Source organism: Muscardinus avellanarius (genome assembly GCF_963383645.1).
Source record: "Muscardinus avellanarius genome assembly, chromosome: 2".
Lineage (NCBI taxonomy): Eukaryota > Metazoa > Chordata > Mammalia > Rodentia > Gliridae > Muscardinus > Muscardinus avellanarius.
Genome location: NC_137787.1, coordinates 108,502,621 through 108,522,319, shown reverse-complemented (window position 1 = coordinate 108,522,319; position 19,699 = coordinate 108,502,621). Strand labels below are relative to the sequence as shown.

The 19,699-nt window shown below is 46.3% G+C and overlaps 1 protein-coding gene across 1 annotated transcript; it reads right to left on the bottom strand.

Annotated features, from left to right (window-relative positions):
• Positions 1 to 13,257: 13,257 nt before the first annotated feature.
• On the bottom strand, positions 13,258 to 18,033 carry DBI (diazepam binding inhibitor, acyl-CoA binding protein; the record flags this gene model as incomplete). The annotated part of the gene is made up of 4 exons (XM_080688825.1): positions 17,922 to 18,033; positions 16,688 to 16,805; positions 14,643 to 14,705; positions 13,258 to 13,331 (listed from the first exon to the last, which is right to left on the bottom strand). Exons 1-4 carry the CDS (start codon positions 17,928 to 17,930, stop codon positions 13,258 to 13,260), a joined length of 264 nt encoding a protein of 87 aa, XP_080544951.1. The 5' UTR covers positions 17,931 to 18,033.
• Between the last annotated feature and the right edge of the window lie 1,666 nt (positions 18,034 to 19,699).

Genomic DNA, 19,699 nt, shown 5'->3' with positions numbered 1-19,699 from the left:
AGACCCTGTTTCCAAATAAAATATAAAGTAGGTCTGGGATTATAGCCCTGGGTTCCACCCTCAGTACCACCCCCCCAAAAAAAAAATAATGTCAATGCTAATGTACATTTTATTAGGGGAAAGTGTACTAAGGCCTCAGCTTACTTTGAAATGCATCAAAAATAATTCAGATTGCTGGAGAGATAGAGAAATGGTAAATTAGATTGATAATGAAGCAACCAAAGTAAAATATTATGATAAAATCTATGTAGCAGATACAAATGTTTGATGTAGAATTCATTCAATGTTTTCCATGTTTGAAAGGTTGCATAATAAAATGATGAGAAATTAAAAGTATTTTAAAGTTCATCATGGCTTAAGTAATGTTCTGTGTTTGGCCCAGGTCAGAGTGCCTCGATGCTCACTCCTCTGGCTTCTGCAGCTCCTTGGCCTCTCCATGTGGCTGTCGGCGCTATGGATCTCTCCCCTGGAAAGCAGCTTCCTCCCTTCAGAGTCCTGAATATCTTTTGCAGATGACTCCCAGTTTCTGCCCACATAAGATCTCGGTTCCTTTTTAAGTATTTGAGACTCCATCATGTGCATTGTTGAGAAGGTTTGCTTCCTCAAATACTGGCCACAGCAAGGCCAGAAAAGGCTGGCTTTTACCTCTCCTGAGTGCTGCCTCTGGCCACTCACTCCATGGATGACACCTCCGTTGGCTCTAGGGGGCCTGGTTAACCATCTGACACACACCATCGTGGTAAATAGAAAGTATCTGGCTGCTGCCCCTGGCATGATTAGACTTTGGAGAGCAAGGATGGTACAGAAGAAGACAGAGGTCTGTGAGAAGAGCTGCAAAGCCCAACAGCAAGGAGGACAAATGGTCATAAAAGATGCAAGGTGTCTCATTGTGTGCATGTGAGTGTGTGTGTGTGTGTGTGTGTGTGTGTGTGCGCGCATGCACATGGAGAGACAGAGAGAGAGAGGGAGAGAGAGAAGGTAAGCATCAAGACGACTTCATCTTCAAAGGAGCGTGAAATGAAAAAATACCATTTGTTATCTGCCAAGTTATATAAGCAAAACAATTTTTTTTGTGTGTGGTCCTGGGGATTGAGCCCAGGGTGGTTCTACCTCTGAGCTATACCCTCAGCGCTCTTTTATTTGTATTTTGAAACCTAGGGTCTCACTAGGTTGATGAGTTTCACTGTTTCCTGAGGCTGTCCTCAAACCTGCAATCTTCCTATCTTAGCCTCCCAAGTACACAGGCATGTGCCACCATCCCTGGCTTAATTTTTTTTTTTTTTTTGGTGGTACTGGGGTTCCTGGAAGCCCTTCTACCTCTGGGCTACACTCCCAGACTTATTATTATATTTTTATTTGGAAACAGGGTCTCTTAAGCCAGAGACGCTGGCTTTGAACCTGCGCCATCCTCCTGTGTCTGCCTCCCAAGCGTGGGGATTACAAGCATGTGCCACCACGCCTGGCTTTGGCTTTTTTTTTTTTTTAAAGATAATACTCAAGGCTAGCAAAGCAATGGGAGGGCACTTTTAAACATCACAATTATCCCCACACCACACACAATAAAGGAAGGTATTATTTTTATTGAAATGCTGTATTTTTTTGTATTGATGCATTGTAATTATACATCATAATGAGGTTCATGGCAGTAGAAACATACATGCCACAGTGCTTGGTGTCTCCCTCCAGTCTGCACCAGAGTGACCATGATTTAAAGACGAACGTCAAAGTCCACTTTAACATTGATTGGAAGTCCTCTGCGTGTGTGTATGTGTGTGTGTGTGTGTATGTTTCTGGGGGTTGAACCCAGGGACATTCCTCTTCTGAGCCTCACCCCCAGGCCATTTTATTTTTTGGTTTTGAAACAATCTTCCATCTCAGTACTCTTGAGGCCCAACCCTGCTTGGTTTCCCAGATCAGGATCTCACTAGGTTGCTGAGAGTTTTGTTATATTGCAGATGCTGTTCTTCAACTGGCAATCCTCCTGTCTCAGTATCCCGTGTACTGGGATTACAGGCATGTACCACCATGCCCTGCTGGAAGTCCAGATATTCTTATTTATTTATTTATTTATTTACTGAGGATTGAACCCAGGGGGTATTCTTCCTCTGGGCTACCCCCCCAGCCTGTTTTTTTTATTTATTTATTTATTTATTTATTTATTTATTTATTATTTCCAAATAGGGTCTCACTAAATTCCTAAGGTTGGCCTTGAACCTGCGATCCTCCTGTGTCAGCCTCCCACGTACTGGGATTATAGGCTGTGCCACGAATCCTGGCTGAAAGTCCAGGTTTTTTTTTTTTTTTTTTTTTTTTTTTTTTTGTGGTACTGGGGTTCCTGGAAGCCCTTCTAACTCCGGGCTAGACTCCCAGACCTATTTTATATTTTTATTTGGAAACAGGATCTCTTAAGCCAGTGCGGCTGGCTTTGAACCAGTGCAATCCTCCTGTCTCCGCCTCCCAAGCGTGGGGATTACAAGTGTGCGCCACCATGCCCGGCCTGGAAGTCAAGTTTTAAAGATTATTTTCACATACTTCTATCCCAAAAAGCACTATTAAATCAGTTATTAGACCTTGTCAGTAGATCCATCAATCACTTCTCCTCTGATCTGGACCTGAAAGAAAAGCAGGTCTGAAAATACCTTTGTTCAACAAACAGATATTTTTGTGCTTTATATTTTTAGGATCTGATTACTTCATTTATGTTTCATACATTCTATAAAACCCTCTATGTCAAACGAATGTAGTTTTGTTTAAATTTACAAGACAGAATCCCCTGATGGGGAAATTATTTGAGAATTTTCATCAGAGACAAAGAAGGAAAAGAAAACAATCCCTATAGGTAATGATTAATTTGTCCAGTCTCAGCCGGGTGTGGTGGTGCACGCTTGTAATCCCAGCATTTGGGAGGCTGAGACAGGAGGATCAGAGTTTGTGACCAGCCTAAGCTACTTAGTGAGGCCCTCTGAAACTTTTAAGACCCTGTTTCAAAATAAAGAATAAAAAATAGGGCTGGGGTATTGCTCGGAGGTAGAATATCCCTGGGTTCTACTCCCAGTACCGCAGTACTATTTTCATACATATATATATTTTTCATACATATATACATTTGCACACATACATATACATATACATATACATATGCATATACATATACATATAGAAAACTAAAAGCTCTCTCATGCCATGCCTTTGTCCGGTAGATTCTGCACGTCTAAGTATGCCTACTGAGCTGTGGCACATTCATTCTATCACAGAACCACATCCCCAACCCCAGATATTTTTTGTGTTATACTTTAGGACAGAAAAATAAGTTATACAACTTTATATATAAGGTGATTTGCATTATATGCTAAGAGATTATGTGAGGTTATTTGTTTTCTTTTTCAAAATTGTCAGTATTTCCTAAGTTTTCTACAATACATGCATATTACTTTTCATATTAGGAAAACTGCTTTGTCAAATGCAGTAGTTTTGAAATGGGATGTGAAGGAGATTTCTGTCTGGGGACTGACAGCATAAACATTTAAATGGCTACAAAATGGTCAAAAAGAGAGCAGAAATCCTTTTCTAAGCTTTAGAGATTTCTCTGATGGGTAAGCTGCCAGAAATACCTCATATGGGGACTGTGCCAGAGGGAATAGTTTGAATCTAGCAATATATCGCAAGATTTGAGAAACACTAGATTGGCCTGATATTCCAGTGAATATACAACTTTTTTGAGGTACTGGAGATGGAACTTAGGGGCACTGTACCTGTGAGCTACACCCTCAGCCCTATTTTTTAGTCTTTTTATGTTTAATACAAGGTCTCACTAAGTTGCGAAGGGCTGAAGTAGCTGAGGCTGTCCGCAAACCGTGATTCTCCACTCTCAGCCTCCAGAGTGCTGGGATTACAAGTGTGTGCCACCATGCCTGGCTTGAATATACAAGTTTTTGACAACCCAGGTTTTCATCAATTTCACTGAATTTACTCCAACACTTGCTTATCTTCTCCCAGAGAATGCTGCTTTCTGTTACAAAAGCCCCAGATCTGCTGAACCTTGGGTGTTGAGGTTGTCTGCTTTCAAAACCGAGTCTGTGTTTTCTGATTTGCAAATCTACTCTGCACCCAAATAAACTAACCTTGGCTTATTTTCACCTCACTTAGTTATTATTCCTGGGTTTACAAGGAATTGCAAAAGGGATTGCAAAAGGCTTCTTTACAAATTCTTAAAAATAAATTTGCAAAAACCATTTTGTTTATAACATGAAGACCACACAGATCCCAGTCTAGAACATACTGCTGGAAATGTTAAGTGGGTGAGTAGAAGGGAACCAAACCCCACTGCAGAGCATAGCACTGTGTATCAGGCTGGAGCAAATGCATTACAAAACCTTCTAAGAGCATAATTACAAGGCAAGGCTGGAACCAACTACAGTGGGGGAGTTGCTGCTTCTGTTTTCTTGCAACATAGATGGCATTGGTGGCAAATTTCCATGTCCACAGGGAAAGCAAAGGGTCACTGGAAGAGAAGGAACAGAGGGAGGAACTACCAGTGACAGAACCCCACCATTGGGGTTATCTTATGACTCTGCCTGGTGACTGGAAGCTTACAAACACTGTCACTCATCCGACCCTTTCAAAAGTTCCATAGGATTAGAACCAGGCAGTGGCAGAAACCCGTTTCACACTAGATAGGCAAAAGGAGATATACTGGCTTAGTTATCTGGCAAGGGCAGCTTGTTCAAAGCCTCAGGTAAGCCACGAGCAGTGATGCATGCTTGTAATCCCAGTAGTTGGGAGGCTGTCAGGAGGACAGTAGGCTCATGGCCAGCTTCAGAAACTTTAGTGAGGCCTTCCACAACTTAGTGAGACCCTGTTTCAAAATAAAAGAAGTCAATAAAATAGAACTGGTCTAGCTCAGAGGTAGAATGCCTCCAGGTTTAATCCCCAGTAACACACACACACACACACACACACACACACACACACACGTGTAATAAAGTCATGAATCTCTGGCAGCTTTTATTTTCTGAAAATGATTGTAACAGACTCTCCCATCCCAGAAGCCTTTCCTACAGTGTGGCTTTGACACTGCTCCCATCAAGTGTTGGAGGTCTGTCCTCCCTCTGCTTGAGTTGGATGGGCCTATGACCATGGTGGGTGTGATGCTATGTGGCTCTCAAGATGAGGTTGTAAAATATGATGCATTCTGTCTGGATCTCTTGGGACATTAACTCTGGGAACTCTGCCACCATGCTGTGAGGAAGCTCATGCCACACAGAGATCCAGCATCAACCACTGAACAGGTGAATGAGGAAGCCTTGGCCATCACCTAGCTACAGCCACATGAGTCATGCTAGACAAGAGCCCCCCAGCTGAGCCGAGTCAGCCCAGGACCATGTGCACAATGAAACTGTTATTACCCTAAGACACTAGTTTTGGGGTAAGATACACAGGAGCAGATAAATAGGACAATGTCCATCTCTTAGCTCATCCTCTATTTGTTGAACTCATTCTGCCTTGGTAGGAAGTGTAGACAGTGGCTACTCCAAGGCTTTTATCAGTCCCACCTGTAACTCCATGAGTAATATTTTTATTCTACTGTCAAAATAAATCTCAGCCTGTTGTATTATCCATACTCTCTGGAAGTCACCATGGCCAGAGGAATGGGATTCTGTGTCAAAGGCTGCCATATGTCTATTCCAACGCACACTGTCCCCTTATCCTGTGCTAGACTTTGAATATGGTTCTTCCCTGCAAAAACTCATGTTGAAATTTAGTTCCCATTATATTAAGAGATGGGCACTTCCCAAGGTGGTGAGGGCTCTGCATTCATGCAATGAAGGAACTGATGGGTTGGGGGGCTACTGAGTTATCTCTAGAGCGGGTCTGCTATAAAAGCCTGCTTGGCTAGGTTTCTCATGTGCTTCCTGACTCACCCCATGCGAGGCCCTGTGTCATCTTATGACTCTGCCAGCAAGAAGGCCCTTGCCAGATGCAGGCCCTCAACCCTGAACCAGAATCATGAGCCAAAATAGAATTCTTTTCTTCATAACTCACCCAGTGTGTGGCATGGTGTTATTAGCAACAGAAACGAACAAAGACCCCTGATAATGAAATTCTGTTTGGGTTGGCAATGTGTCCAGTTTCTTCTAGCTTGGTACAGCTATGTGGTTCAATTCTGGTCACGGATATGCAAGCAGAATTAATGTGTGGTCCTTTATGGAAAGATCTTAATTAGTTTCCTATTTCTGCTGCAATAAAAATTTGCTACCACAAGTTTTATGGCTTAAAATAACAGATTTATCATCTTACTCTTCTGGGGTTTGGAAGTGTGACATGGATGTCACTATGCTAAAGATGTCACAGGACTCTTTTCCTCCTGAGGGTCCTATGGGGAATCTGTTTCCTTAAGTTTTCTAGTTTTTAGAGGCTGCCACAGGGTTTGGCTTGTGGTCTCTTCTGTCTTCAAAGTCAGCGAGGGCTGGTTGTCATTATATTACACCACTCTGTCACTGACTACTGCTTTCCTTTTCTACCTTAAGGACTCTGTGATTACACTGAACCCCTCTAGACAATCCACATCTTCTTCCTATCTTAAAGTCAACCACCTTACTACTATCTCCAGTGTTTCTTGGCCTTTGTCGTGCAATCTAACATAGCCATAGGTTCTGGAATGAGGACTTGCACATCTTAGATCCCTAAGAAAGGAACACTTTTTGCCTTTTCTTTCTTTCTGCTACTTGTGTGGCATGTCTACTTTTAGATCAAGAAACTGTGATTGGTGGCCTGGCACAGCCACCTTTTGGCATTTGCCCTAAAGAAAGAAGAACTGTTGTCAGTAAAATGGGAGAAAGGATGCCAGATAGATAAAAACATCAGATGTCTATGAAAGTGTTTGCTGCAATCTTGTTGCCTGACTATAATCAGTTTCCAACAACATCAATTCACTTGTTTCTAGCTTGCAGGTTTCCAGCTGCTGGTGGAGCTGCCAAGTTTGTCTAGGATGTGCTGGACTTGACCCAGGCTATGGGTAAGATTCAGGTGTGTTCTGCCCTCTCCTCCACCTGGAGATACCTGCAACTCAGGCACATTCTTCTCAAAGCAAATGGCAGGAAAGTAAGAGTTGGTAAGTCAGGGAAAGCAAACCCGCTGAAACTTATGTTCCATGGCATTTCACTGACCAAAACAAGTCATAAGACCAAGCCTAGCATCAGCAGGGAGGTGGGGAGCACTCCACCTTGACTTGTGAATGCTCTCAAAGTATTATTGTGGAAGGCAGTGATGTCTGGCTCTCAAAAGGGAGGATGTGAAGAGTGGGGACCACTGGGGGCTGAGCAAAATCCCCTCCCTCATCTCTGAAGCATTCTGTGGGAATCCTTCCTGTCCACTTGAACTGAGTGCACTACAGTGATTTTCTTCATCCTAATGCTATATAAGATTCTGAAAACATGCCGGGCATGGTGGTGCAAGTTTGTAATCCCAGCATTTGGGAAGCTCAGACAGGAGGATTGCACAGGTTTGAAGCCAGCCTCAGCTACTTAGTGAGGCTCTCAGCAACTTGGTGAGACCCTGTTTCCAAATAAAATATAAAAATAGGTCTGGGAGTATAGCCCAGAGGTAGAAAAGCCCCTGGGTTCCACCCCAGTACCCCCCCCCCACACACAGATTCTGACAACATATAGAAAAGTTCAGAAAGTAATATTACAAGTACTGACATATATACTCACAACTCAAACTTGAGACTTTTCTTAGTTAAAAAAATAAAACCCTATATTGGTATCCTGTTTTTTTATTCCTGGAGCATCACATTTTTGGGACTCTCAGATATCTATAATTGCAATCGTTTTTGGTCAAGAATTCCAGGTCCCATATGCTAGGATTTTGCCACACTGAAAATTTATGAACACAGTCCCCATTAATCATAGTTACTGTATAGGAATTGTGTTTGTCTATGCGCAACAGTGCTAACAAGCATCTACTCTCTTAAAGAAATCTTTAGGTAAGCAGACAAAGAGAAACTCAACACTAAGGATGTTGAGCATTTTTTCAGATTTTTTGGCCATTTGTATTTCCTTGAGAAGTTGCCCACTTTTTGATTGGGTTATTTTTTTTGTGTGTTAAATGCTTTTTTTTTTATTGCACTGAGGTGCATCCCTAACCTTACTTCATTCTTTATTTCACTCTATTTCATTCTTTATTTTGAAACAGGATCTCACTAAGTAGCCGAGGCTGACTGTGGACCTGACAGGATCCTCCTGTCTCAGCCTCCCAAGCACTGGGATTACATGCATGTGCCATCTCGCCCCTTAAGGGCTTCCTTTAAAGGTGCTTTGAAAAAGAGATCACATCCATGTAAGTTTTACTGTAGTATATTGTTATGATTATTGTATTATTAGCTATTCTTACTTTTACTATGGATAATTTATAAATCAAAGTCTATCATAGGTGTGTACGTATAAGACAAAACAGAATCTGTAGGGTTCAGCAATAACTTGTTTTAGGCATCCACAGGGGAGTCTTGGAATGCATCCACAACAGTTTATGGGGGGCTACGGTATCTCCAAATACAATCACATTTGCAAGCACAGAGTTTAGGGCTTGGACATATTTTGGGGGCACAAATCCACATCAGGGTACTTGGGGTCCCCACAGATAACCCTGAGACTACTCCACATTCTCCCCCCCTACATGCAGAATCCTGTGCTGCCTTTGATACTCCCCAATTTCCCAAGAAAAAACTTATGGAGCTATCTTTACAGCTACATAAAAAGGAAAGGATTTCCATTCTAGACTTCCTCATTCCTTACTTAGCAAGAACACTTATTGAAAATCATAAAAAATGCTCCACACTATAGCCTTCTAAGTTGTACTAAGGGTGTTGGAAGTGGGGCAGAGGGCCACAGTGTGCACTTGTGCTATGTTGTGCTATGTATGGCTTTTTCAGGATCAGGGTGCATTTCAGGATCTGGCATAGGGCTTTTCCTCATTTTCAAGAAAAGTAAAAGTATGATTGCAGAAATAAGCAAGTGAAGAAACATTCTAATCTTTGCCACCATGTGCTACCAAGGGGATAGAAATGTTTTGCCCTAACCCAGACCACAGAGGCATGACCCTGCTGGTGATTTCTCTTGGCTCACCTTCAACTCCAAATACCATTAATTTTAGGCATCTTTATCTATCTGGCTATTTAGACTCCCCTCAAGACTTCCCAGCTGGTTTTTGCCAAGCCAGTCACTCCTGTGTCTTCTCTTTCCCCTCCGCTGGCTTTCATGGGACACAAAACCTTCTGCACAGCTCCATTTTATTGATGAAAAAACCTGAAGCTTACAGCAGTGATATAACTTGGCCTATGTCTATTTCACTTGGACCGCGGTTGAGCCAAGGCCTGACTTGCACCCCAGTGGCTCTTAAGTGTTCCCTTGAGATAACTGGTTCCACGTTTCTGAGTCGTGGAGCTTTTGATGGGAGGCAGACACCCTGGACAATCCTCGCTTCCTGGCATGGCTGACTCCCAAGTTCCTGAAGCCCTGTTGCAGTGAGGCTGGGTCCTGTGAGGGGCCAGCCAGGGCTCGTTCTGAGGGTGGGGAGGGAAGGCCCCTGGGTGCTGGGGAGTTGCTGGCAGGCATTGTGCTAAGAGGCCTTGTCAGCCCTGGGAGGTACAAACTGTACCTATTTTCCATCTGAAGGAACTGAGGGTCAAAGAAGACTGACCTGGCACTTGAGAGGGAAGGAGGATTCGAAAGCCCCATCTGAGATTGTCACACCACGAAGGTGCCACGGGCTCCTCACCATGGAGAAGATGCATGGCCTGCCTCTGCTGCCTCGTTTGCTCCCCAGTGACCCTGTGAACCACCCCTGGGCTGTACATGGGTCACTGTGAGAGCCACAGTAGCAGAGCAGTCCCTGAGGCTGCTGTGGACTCGTTCCCAGAACACCTTGCCAAAAGTACTTTCTGAGAAACCAGTACAACTGCTTGCTGGTGTGGAGGCGGGGGCACCGCAGACCTGGCGAGGCCCCAGATCACCTGAGGTACTTAAAAATTACTCACCTGGGAGATGGGACCAGCTTTTGCAAGCCACTCCTCAGGAATAGGTCCCACAGCCAAGTACAGGGTTTCACAAGAGCAGCTTGGGCTACTCTGTCATTGAGAAAATGCAGAGCTGGGTCGGGAAGGGATAAGCCAGACATTATCACCCAGAGAGCTCTGGGTTTGAGTATGTTTACATCATTTGAATCTTAATGGTCTCATCTGAGTAATGGGCACAGCAACCACCATCACAAAGGGTTGTTGTTTCCCCTTTATCTGGTTACTTTCTGTGGTTTCAGTTGCCTGTGGTCAGGCAGTCCATGAATGTTGAATGGAAAATGCCAGAAATAAGTCACAAGTTTTGAATAACTTATATTAAAGTATATTATTATAAATGCTCTATTTTCATTATTATTGTTAATCTTACTGCATAATTTATGAACTTTATCATGAATATGTATATGAAAGAAAAACAGAGATAACTGGTTCCACGTAGGGTTTGGTATTATCCATGGTTTCAGGTGCAACATCTTGTAGTGTATTATCAAGAAAAAGGGGTGACTACTGTAATGAGGTGCAAGAACTGAAGCAAAGAACTTGAAGCCTGGACCTAGCAGGTCCTTAGTAAATGATGGCCTTGGACCCAAGCTTTGCTTTCCCATAGAATGGTTCTTTCTCATCCCCCAAAAGATTAACAATATAAATTGTCAAAATATAGTTTCAGTCACTGCACAAAGGCTGACTAGCTCATCTAGCCCATTCTGATTCTGGCCACAGATGAGGCAGGGACATAGTGTGTGTGTTCTAATCAGCTGGCCCCACTGCCTCTCACAAGCCAAAAACTGGTGAGAAGCCAGGGCAGGAACCTCTTCTCCACATCTTCCAGTGTTACCAGTGGAGCGATATTTGCTCCTAGATATTACTGACCTAGATTTTGCAAGGGAAGTTGTCCAGCACTAGAAGGGCTTTGAAGGCTGGCGAGGGACAAGACTCCTGAGCATACATCGGGCAATCAGTCCTTTCATACCAGAGACTCTCACACAACACCACCGCTCTCTGGGCAGCTATGGTTAGACAGGTCTGGAACCCGAGATGGCTGGACAGGAACAGCTTGGAATTCATTTCAGACTGTTTTATTCTTTATTTTGAAATAGGGTCTGAGTTGCAAAGGGCCTCACTAAATAGCCGAAGCTGTTCACAAACCTCGATCCTCCTGTCTCAGCCTCTCAAATGCTGGGATTACAAGCACTGCCATATACAGCTCCTTTTTTATATTTGAAACAGTGTCTCACTACATTGCTGAGGCTAACTTCAAACCTGTGATCCTCCTGTCTCAGTCTGTCTCAGTACTGGGATTAAATGTCCCAGCTTTTTTATTTTTTGAGATGGGGTCTTGATATCTCATGTTGAACAGGCTGGTCTTGAATTTCAAGGCTCAAGTGATCTTCCCTCCTCAGCTTCTCAAATAACTAGGACTCCCGTTGTGTGACATGGCACCTGGCTCTTCTGATCTGCTCTTGAAGAGCCAGTAACTGAACAGAGGAAATGATCCAAATATGGGCCCATATTTGCGTGGCTGTGGCTCCCTACTGCTTCCCTTAGGCCTTACAGAGGTGCTTATTAGTTTGATGGCCTTGGCAGTCTCAGTGTAATGGAGCCAGGTTGGGAGTAGAGAGCCGTGGGCTCCACTTCAAACATCCTTAGTTATATGCAAACTTAGGAAACAAACTCCCTGGCAAAGGACACTGCCATTTAGGAAGTGTCCTCCCATGAAATGCATGAGTGGCTTTGTGATCTTGGCCCTCTTGCTTTGCTGGAGCAACCTCCCATCTGCACCTGAGCTGTGGCTTGAGTTGAGGCACCACTATTCCAGTGGCTGGTGATTTACTTACTACATCTCTTCCACAGCTCCTGGTTGCCTAGGCTGACTCCACTTGCAAGTCCTAGTGTACAGAAGGCAAGCCTTACCCAGTTACACCCATTCCTAGCTGCCCAGTGCTCCTGCCTTTCTGGAGGCTCAGGCTCACTGCTTTTCTGGTGGTGAGACTGAACTATGTCTAAGGCCACACATGGGCTTTGGAGGGAAGCAGTCTGAGAGCTGCCTGGCTCAGACAGCTTCTCCTAAATTTCTTTCAGCCTCAGCATCCTCACCTGCAAAATGAGAAAAGTACTACTTGCAAGGCACTGCAGAAGTGGCAGCCTGAAAACATCTGCCAAGTACAGACTTGTCTACTCTTCTTCTTTTTCAACAAAGTCCTCCAAACTCCAGCCTCTCCAGGTTCTGCTTCTGCTTCTCCTGGCTGATGAATTTCTCAGCTCACTGTCAATTGCATTCCCACCCCAGCTGGTGGCCAAGCTTCCACAGGAGCCAACCCTGGGAATGCCTATGCCAAGATGCACAACCCCTTGCTGATGGACTCCCATTCTTGCTCGTTTACTGTGTCCATGGACTGGTCGAATCTTGGACAAAACTGCAACACTTTGTCAAGCCGCACCTCCCTTGGAGCCTGAGGCCAGCCATCTTCAGTGACAGATGGCTGGAGCACCTGCAGGCTGAAGTCTCAGCCAGCCTGCCTGATCTTCCTTTGTGTGGCTGGAACTGGAAGAGGAAGGGAAAAACCACCTCCATCATCCTGTTTCCCCCCCACCAATGCTGAGACCATGTGGGGCCTTGGAACAGGAGGTACATCATACTCCAGCAAGTCACAAGGAAGGCAGTTAGACATACAGAAGACATCTTTAGAAAAAGAAAGTGAAAGCAGGGTGTGGTGGCACATGCCTGTAATCCCATTACTCTAGAGGCCGAGAGAAGAGGATCATGTCTTCCAGGACAGCCTTAGCAACTCAGCAAGGCCCTCAGCAACTTGGTGAGATCCTGTTTTTTTAAAAAGTGATGATATAGCGTGGAGGTAAAATGTCCTTGGGTTCAATCCCCAGCACCATAAACAACAAAAAAAAAAAAAAGGAAAAAGTGAGGATGAGATGGGAACAGAATAAATAACTTAAGAATCCAGATTACCAATAACTTCAAATAACAAATGTACTTTTAATTGATCTCAGATAAAAATTATGTAGGGAGGGTCAGTAATCAGTTCCGCCCCTACTAGTAAGAGCCACATCTGGAAAGCCTTGAGGAACTAGGTTAGCCCGAATATTTCACTTTTTACCTCCTCCGCAGTATTAGAAAAAACAAGGCAGCATATCATCCTGTGTTAAATGTGTGGCTGGCAACCAAATTCAGTCTCTTACATCCCGTATTTACTCTTTAGCTCTTCTACTTTGTCCACGTACGCTTTCATGGCACTTTCCTTGGATGTCCCTGGAAGAAATAGACAGGACTGTGTTAGGGAGGACGCATGGAAAAGCAGCAGACTCTAGGCCTTGAGTCTGGCTCAACTTCCCAAGGCTCAGCTTCTCACCTGTAAAGTGGGGGTTTACCTGCAGCTCAGAGACTTGCTGAAGATTAGACTCAAAGTGCCCCAGCAGGTTGGCTCAGAGTTCCCTCACTCTGTGAAGCACTGAGCTCATCCTGCATGAAGGGGCGGGTCCTAAGTCTGCCCCCATGACAGTGGGAAAGAGGTCCGTGTGAGCCACTGCCTTTCAGACAGGCCAGCAACGTCACCATGATGACCTTACTGGACGCCCTGATTTCATGCTTAGCTTTGGTCTATCAAGTATTTCTATGCCAGGCTCTTATCTCTAGAGCTGCTAAGCTAGCAGTGAAAAGGCAAAGCTGCCCACTCTCTTCTCCCCAGAGAGAAGCTACAAAAAGAGGTTTGAGCCTCTGAGCAAAAGCAGATGGTTCTTGGAAGAGAAGGGGGATGAGACAAATCTTATCTTTGCTGCAGCACAAAAGACACTTAATATATCCTCAGAGACAGCCACACCCAGTTTTCTGGGTACTCTGGTGAAGAGAGTCCCTCTGGGAGTTGGAGCTTGTTCTGCTGCTCTAGACTGCTGCCTGCATCTGGAGAATGGCGTGGAAGTGCCGGATGAAAACGGACAGTCCAATAGGCATTCCTGCCTTGCAAATCCTAGGAGTACATTTATTGTATCGTGACCCTCTCTGAATCCATGGGCTTCTCATTTGCAGGAAAACAGAAGGCTTATTCAGCAACTAGCTAGTGAGGATACAAAAGCTGCTGGGAGCTTTGGTGCCAACTTTTGGGTTTTGCTGCTACAGGGGCACGTGATTCAATAGGCACTTGGATACTTATTGGCTGCTGGTATAATAGCTCCATTCACTGGTCCTACCAGAGGCTGGAAGGGAACCAGGGAGGGCTGCTCCCCAGCAAAGGGGTCACTGCCTGGCCTTGTCAGGAAGAGGGCGGTGTGAACAAGAAACCATCTCTTTTTCTGAACATATCTGAAGCCCATGCCAACTATGTTACCTCGCAGCCTGTTTCTCAGTAGTCTGGACCCCCACCCTTCTTTCTTCTCCAGATGGCACCCCTGTCCAGAGATAGTGCTTTTAGAAAAGCCATGGGCAGCATTAGAGAAAGTAGGTGGCCCAGTTTCCTCTGGCTCAGGTCAGGCTGGTTTCCAGCATGTGCCTCCCACCCCCTTACAGGCCAGATGAAGAGTCTTTCATTACTGGGCTTCACAAAGGAGGGGGCTGATTAGAGTATACCTTTCAGCTGATTCCAGGCATCCCATTTGGCCTTGCCTTTGAAGTCCAACATCCCAGGCCGTTCTTAAACAAGGGAAGGAAGCACTTTGTTAGATTTGCTTTAGGTTCTTATAGAAAACTTGATCAACTTTCTTCCCATGCAAGTCACCTGTTATTAACCCCCTCCCATTCCATCTAAGCTCTGTCATAGAGCTAAATGGGTATTGTTCAGTGTGCGGGGTTCTGTCCTAAGAGACCAGATGTATATATAGAAATTCAAACTTAAAATCTAGAAAGGAAAATCTTGTTCTCACTACATGACAGTTTGAGTTGCAAGCTAACTCCAAAATTTCTTTCAAAAAAATTGTGCTTTAACAACAACAACAACAACAACAACAACAACAACAACAACAAAACCTTAAACATCTATTCACAAGACTCAGAATTCAAAAGCCACACAGTTCTATCAGGCTTCCCTCCCATCTCTGCTCTCAGCCACTCAGTTCCTCTCCCTAATGTGTTATTGTCCTTGCCTGGGAATAGTCCATTTGTATCCTGGCCCTCTTTTTCTACCAACTTGTTAGTCTATTTCTTGTTGGTTTGTAGGAGGTTTTTTTTCTGAGGACAGGGAGTTTTTACTGATTTTCTGCATCCAGACCTGTAATCATCTGCAGATGGGGATCCTTCCTTCCCTCCCTCCCTCCCTTCTGACCTGTTTCACCGCCCACGGGAATAATTGCAGGGACCACAGCCCAAAACACTGTGTTAGAGGAGCATCAGGTGTCCCCAAGTGCTTTCAGAAAAGCAGTGCCTGGAATACCTGAACAAGATGACCAGCAGTGACACCATGAGAATCCTAGAGCACACTCCCTGACAGCCCTTTCTACCATGATGGGAATGTATGATTGCAACACTCAATTCAGGAGCCATTTGCCATGTGTGGCAACTGAGCCTCCCTGAAATACAGCTCATGAAGATTTTGACATTATTTAATTTTTTTTGTTAAAGTGCAAATAGCCACACATGGCTAGTGGGTGCTGTTTGAAGAGTACAGCCCTAGAGAAAGTGGTCTCCCATCCGGCGGCAACAGATGCCAAGTTAGTCTAGCTAAACTCACATGACAGCAAGTCCTTCTAGCTTGGCTAGAGGCCAGGCTCTGTGAAAATACCATTTTTGTAGGATAGCATTTCAGGCCCCTGGCCACCTGTACTTTATTATCTCCTCTTTCCCACAAAGAAACAGTGTATATACCTACTGTACAACTAATCATTGCCATGAGACCTTCCTTAACTAAGCCCTTGATGTGAACCACACTGTTTGATTTGGCATTGCCTAGGATCCTAAGCTCTGGGCACTCTCTCCTGCTGTAGCTGGCCAGCTGCCCGCTCACCAGCTCCACCCACCACCCTAGTGCCACTGGAATTGGGGTCCATGCGTGTCTTCCTCCTGAAAGCAGGGCGGGGGCGGATGGGACAGCCTTCTTTTATGCTGCCATAATCACCGACTTTTGAATCCTTAGTACTGTTGCTTTAGTATATAGGACTTAGAGGCAGACTAGAAACTGCCTAAGGCAGGAAAAGACAATATTATAGATATGTCAGTCCAAAGCATAGCCAAAGACTTTTGGATAGGAAACAAATAGTCTTCAGGAAAGTACAGACAGTGGCCAACAAAAACAATTCTGATCCACCCCCACAACACAGGATCTGCTACAGGATCAAGCTTGGTGGCGTCGCCAAGTGCTTCTACTTTGAACCTATCGGGCGTGCAAACATCGCCACTCAACAAAGCTATAGATGAGATGAGAGCTTCTGATGGGAGCTGCTGGTGATAATCAGTAAAGCTTTTCTAAAACCAGGATTGGAATTCTGCTACCTGAGGGATTGCGAATCCATGTAAGATTATCGTCTTTGGGGAAACTCTCTCTGCTTAAACCTCAGGAACCCTGAGAACTGTGACTATGGGCCCAAAGAGTAGGGCCTCAGGTGATTTGAGAGCGAAGTTCCCAGATTTCCAATCAAGGATGGGAGCCACTGGCCAGGGCTCTGATGAGCAGTTCAGCACACCTGTATTGATGTCACCCACGGTGGCTTGTTTGTAGTGGCTGTAGATGAACAGCATCTCATCATCTGCTGGCTGGGTTTTGAGGTGCTTAACTTCCTCAGCAGCCCGGTCAAAGTCAGCCTGAGTAAGAGAGAGGAGAGAATGAGGATAGCCTCTGTGTGTAGGAAGACTGGAGCCCTACCTAGCCTGAAGAGAGTCCGGAATAGGAACAGAGGGTGGAAAGGCAGTGCTCCCTCACCCTGCAGGTCAGAGGAAGCAGCCCGTTCAAGGATCAAGAGTGTCTCCCTTCTGCTCAACGGGTAGCTCTCGAATGAGTCAGTGAAACAAGAAGGGGAAGTGCATCAGTTCACTCATCCAATCCACAACTACTATCCGATGCTCCCACTACAGCTGGCAACAAGAACCGGAACACGGTGGTGAAGGGAAGCAGGCCAAGGCTTGGTCTGCAGTGGGCGAACATTCCGCGGAAACGCAGCAAGGCCACGGCCTGTCCTCCACCCAGCCAGATCCGGGAATGGCTGGGGTCCCAGTGAAGCTTTGGCATAAGCAAAGGGCTGGCCTGGCCTGCTCTAAACAGCTGATGAGGAGACCGCCTGCCGCCTGCCGCCTGCCCCTCCCCCTGGGGCCTGAAAGTTTAGCGCTGACCTCTGTCCCAGTGCCCAGACTGGGAAGAGGAATACGGGAGGGGCCAGAGGTCTCCTCACATAGGCCGATGCTGGACAAGGGTCCACACTGGAAGGCAGAAAAAGGGTCACCTCTCCCCGGGTCCCGACTCCTCTCCGGGCACATTGGGCACTCAGCTCCTACTTCCCCTGACCTCCAAGGTTCCAGACAGGGCCTCTTGGCGTTCTCACTCCACTGTGACGCCCCCGATCCGGCCGGGTCCTTCCGGGTGTAGAGCTTAGTTTTTTCGCTCTTTCAATTCGTACAACTGCCCCCCCCCACTCACCCCATCTTCCTAGGGAGGACCCTAGCCTTCCACCCCTACGCCTGCTTCTCCGAGAAGTCCACCCACGAGCAACTTTCCAGCAGTTGCGGTGTGGTAGCAGTTTAAGAATTCCCCATAGGGAAAGTTCCGCTCTCAAGGCTCGGAGTGAAAAATCAGGGATGGGCAGGGGTCCGGGAGCCAGTGCTGGGCTTCTGAGCGAAGGACCCCGCCGGGCGCTGCCTACCGGGCGATCCCCACCGCGGGCCTCCCGCCGCTCCACCTCCGCAGCTGCTGGGCACGCGCGATACCTGAGACATGCTGGAGGGATTACGAGGATTCCGCAGAGTCCACGGAGGAGGCGAGGAGCAGGAAGCGATACCTGTGAGCGGACTTGCCCGAGCCTTTAAATGCGGAGCCCTCAGAGTCTCTTCCCCTCTCGGGCGAGCGCCGACAGCCAATCCCAAGTCGGCTCTGTGTTGGGGGCGTGTCTACTGTCGGCGCCGGTGCCAGCCCCGCCCCAACCCGCCCGGGCCTGACTGCGCACGCGCGGGAAGCGGCCGCAGGGGACGCCGGGAGCAGGTGGGGCTGGCGGCGGTGGGGGACGCTGGGTGGCTGGGGCAGCGGGCCAGGTGCGGGGCTCGGTCCGCAGGCCCAGCTCGGGGTCGCACGGGGCCAGGGGGAGGGGTTGAGGCCGGCGGGTAGAGCCATTCGCGTTTTTCCCGCCCAGTCTCGTGCCCAGAGTGAAGGGGCGGGAGGTTGCCTCCCTGGAACAGGGTGGCGGAGTGGGACCCCTGCTCCCCGGGGACCCAGGGAGGCCCTCAGGAGATGGTCCGTGGGGACCTGCGCGACGCCAGCCTAGTCCCCAGCAAGGCCGAGCTTTTCAGTTTTCAGCCCTGTATTCGAACATATTTCTTTTTGTGGTGCTGAGCTTCTTGTGGAGCGCTAAAGGCCGGGAAAGTCAGGTCTTCATTTAATTAACTTGGACGGGAGCAGGTTCCCAGCAAGTCTTTGCTATGGAAATGAGTTTTTCTTTATTTTCAAGTGCTTATCGAACTCTTGTCAGCTAACTTGCATCAGGGGGATACGATAGTAGAACAGATAAGAATCCCAGCAATCACCGGGACTTATGGAGGGATAACAGTTAGTGCAAAAGTAAGTTTTTTGTTTTTTTTTAAGGGTATAGAAACTTAGAAGTTTAAATGGGGGGGGGGGAGGTGACACTTGAGCAAGCCCCATGAGGATGGGAGGGAATAGTCCAGCAGAGAACAAGATGTGAGCAAAGGGATAAGAGAGAGAACCAGGGGAATGGACTGGAGAGGTCTGGAGGTCGCAGGCTGGCCAGAGTGATGTAGAGGTTGGCGTTTTGGAACTTGGGACTTTCTGGTTGAGATGGGAAGTAATTGGAGGGCTTTGAGCTCAGGTGGTGAGTAGGGGGCAGGTCTGTGCAGGGTGGCTAGTGAGGTTGACTTCTATGTTAAAAGAATAGCACAGATGGATAGAGTTTGAGGCTTGCTGCTTTAGAGGCTAAGGGAAGAATTTTTCTGGCAGTGGTTACAAAGGAGTTGGTGAAGGTAGAGAAGTGTTGAAAAATTTCTCTGAAGAATATTAAAAAAGACCATTTCTTTGCAGTTCATTATCATTGTCATGGGTGTTGGACTAGAGATCCCCACACTTTTTAACCCGCCCCATCCCATTTACAGCTGTAGGGATTTAGAAAGTGAATCCAGAGCTGGGCAGGGTGGCACACGCTTATAATCGCAGTACTTGGGAGGCTGAGACAGGAGGATTTCAGGTTCCCGACCAGCCTCAGCTGCCTCTTGAGGCCCCCCTGCAATTTAGTGAGACCCTGTTTCAAAATAAAAAAAAAATAGGGCTGAGGATATAGCTCAGAGGTAGAATGCCACTGGGTTCAATCCCTAACACCACACACACACACACACACACACACACACACACACACACACACACACAAGTCTAGGCAGAAACTTTCAGCTGTTACTTCAGAACTTAACAGAAGCCAGACTTTATAAGTATTTGAGAAGAAGTGGAAATTTAATTGTAGGGAACAAATTTAGAGTTGTCAGTC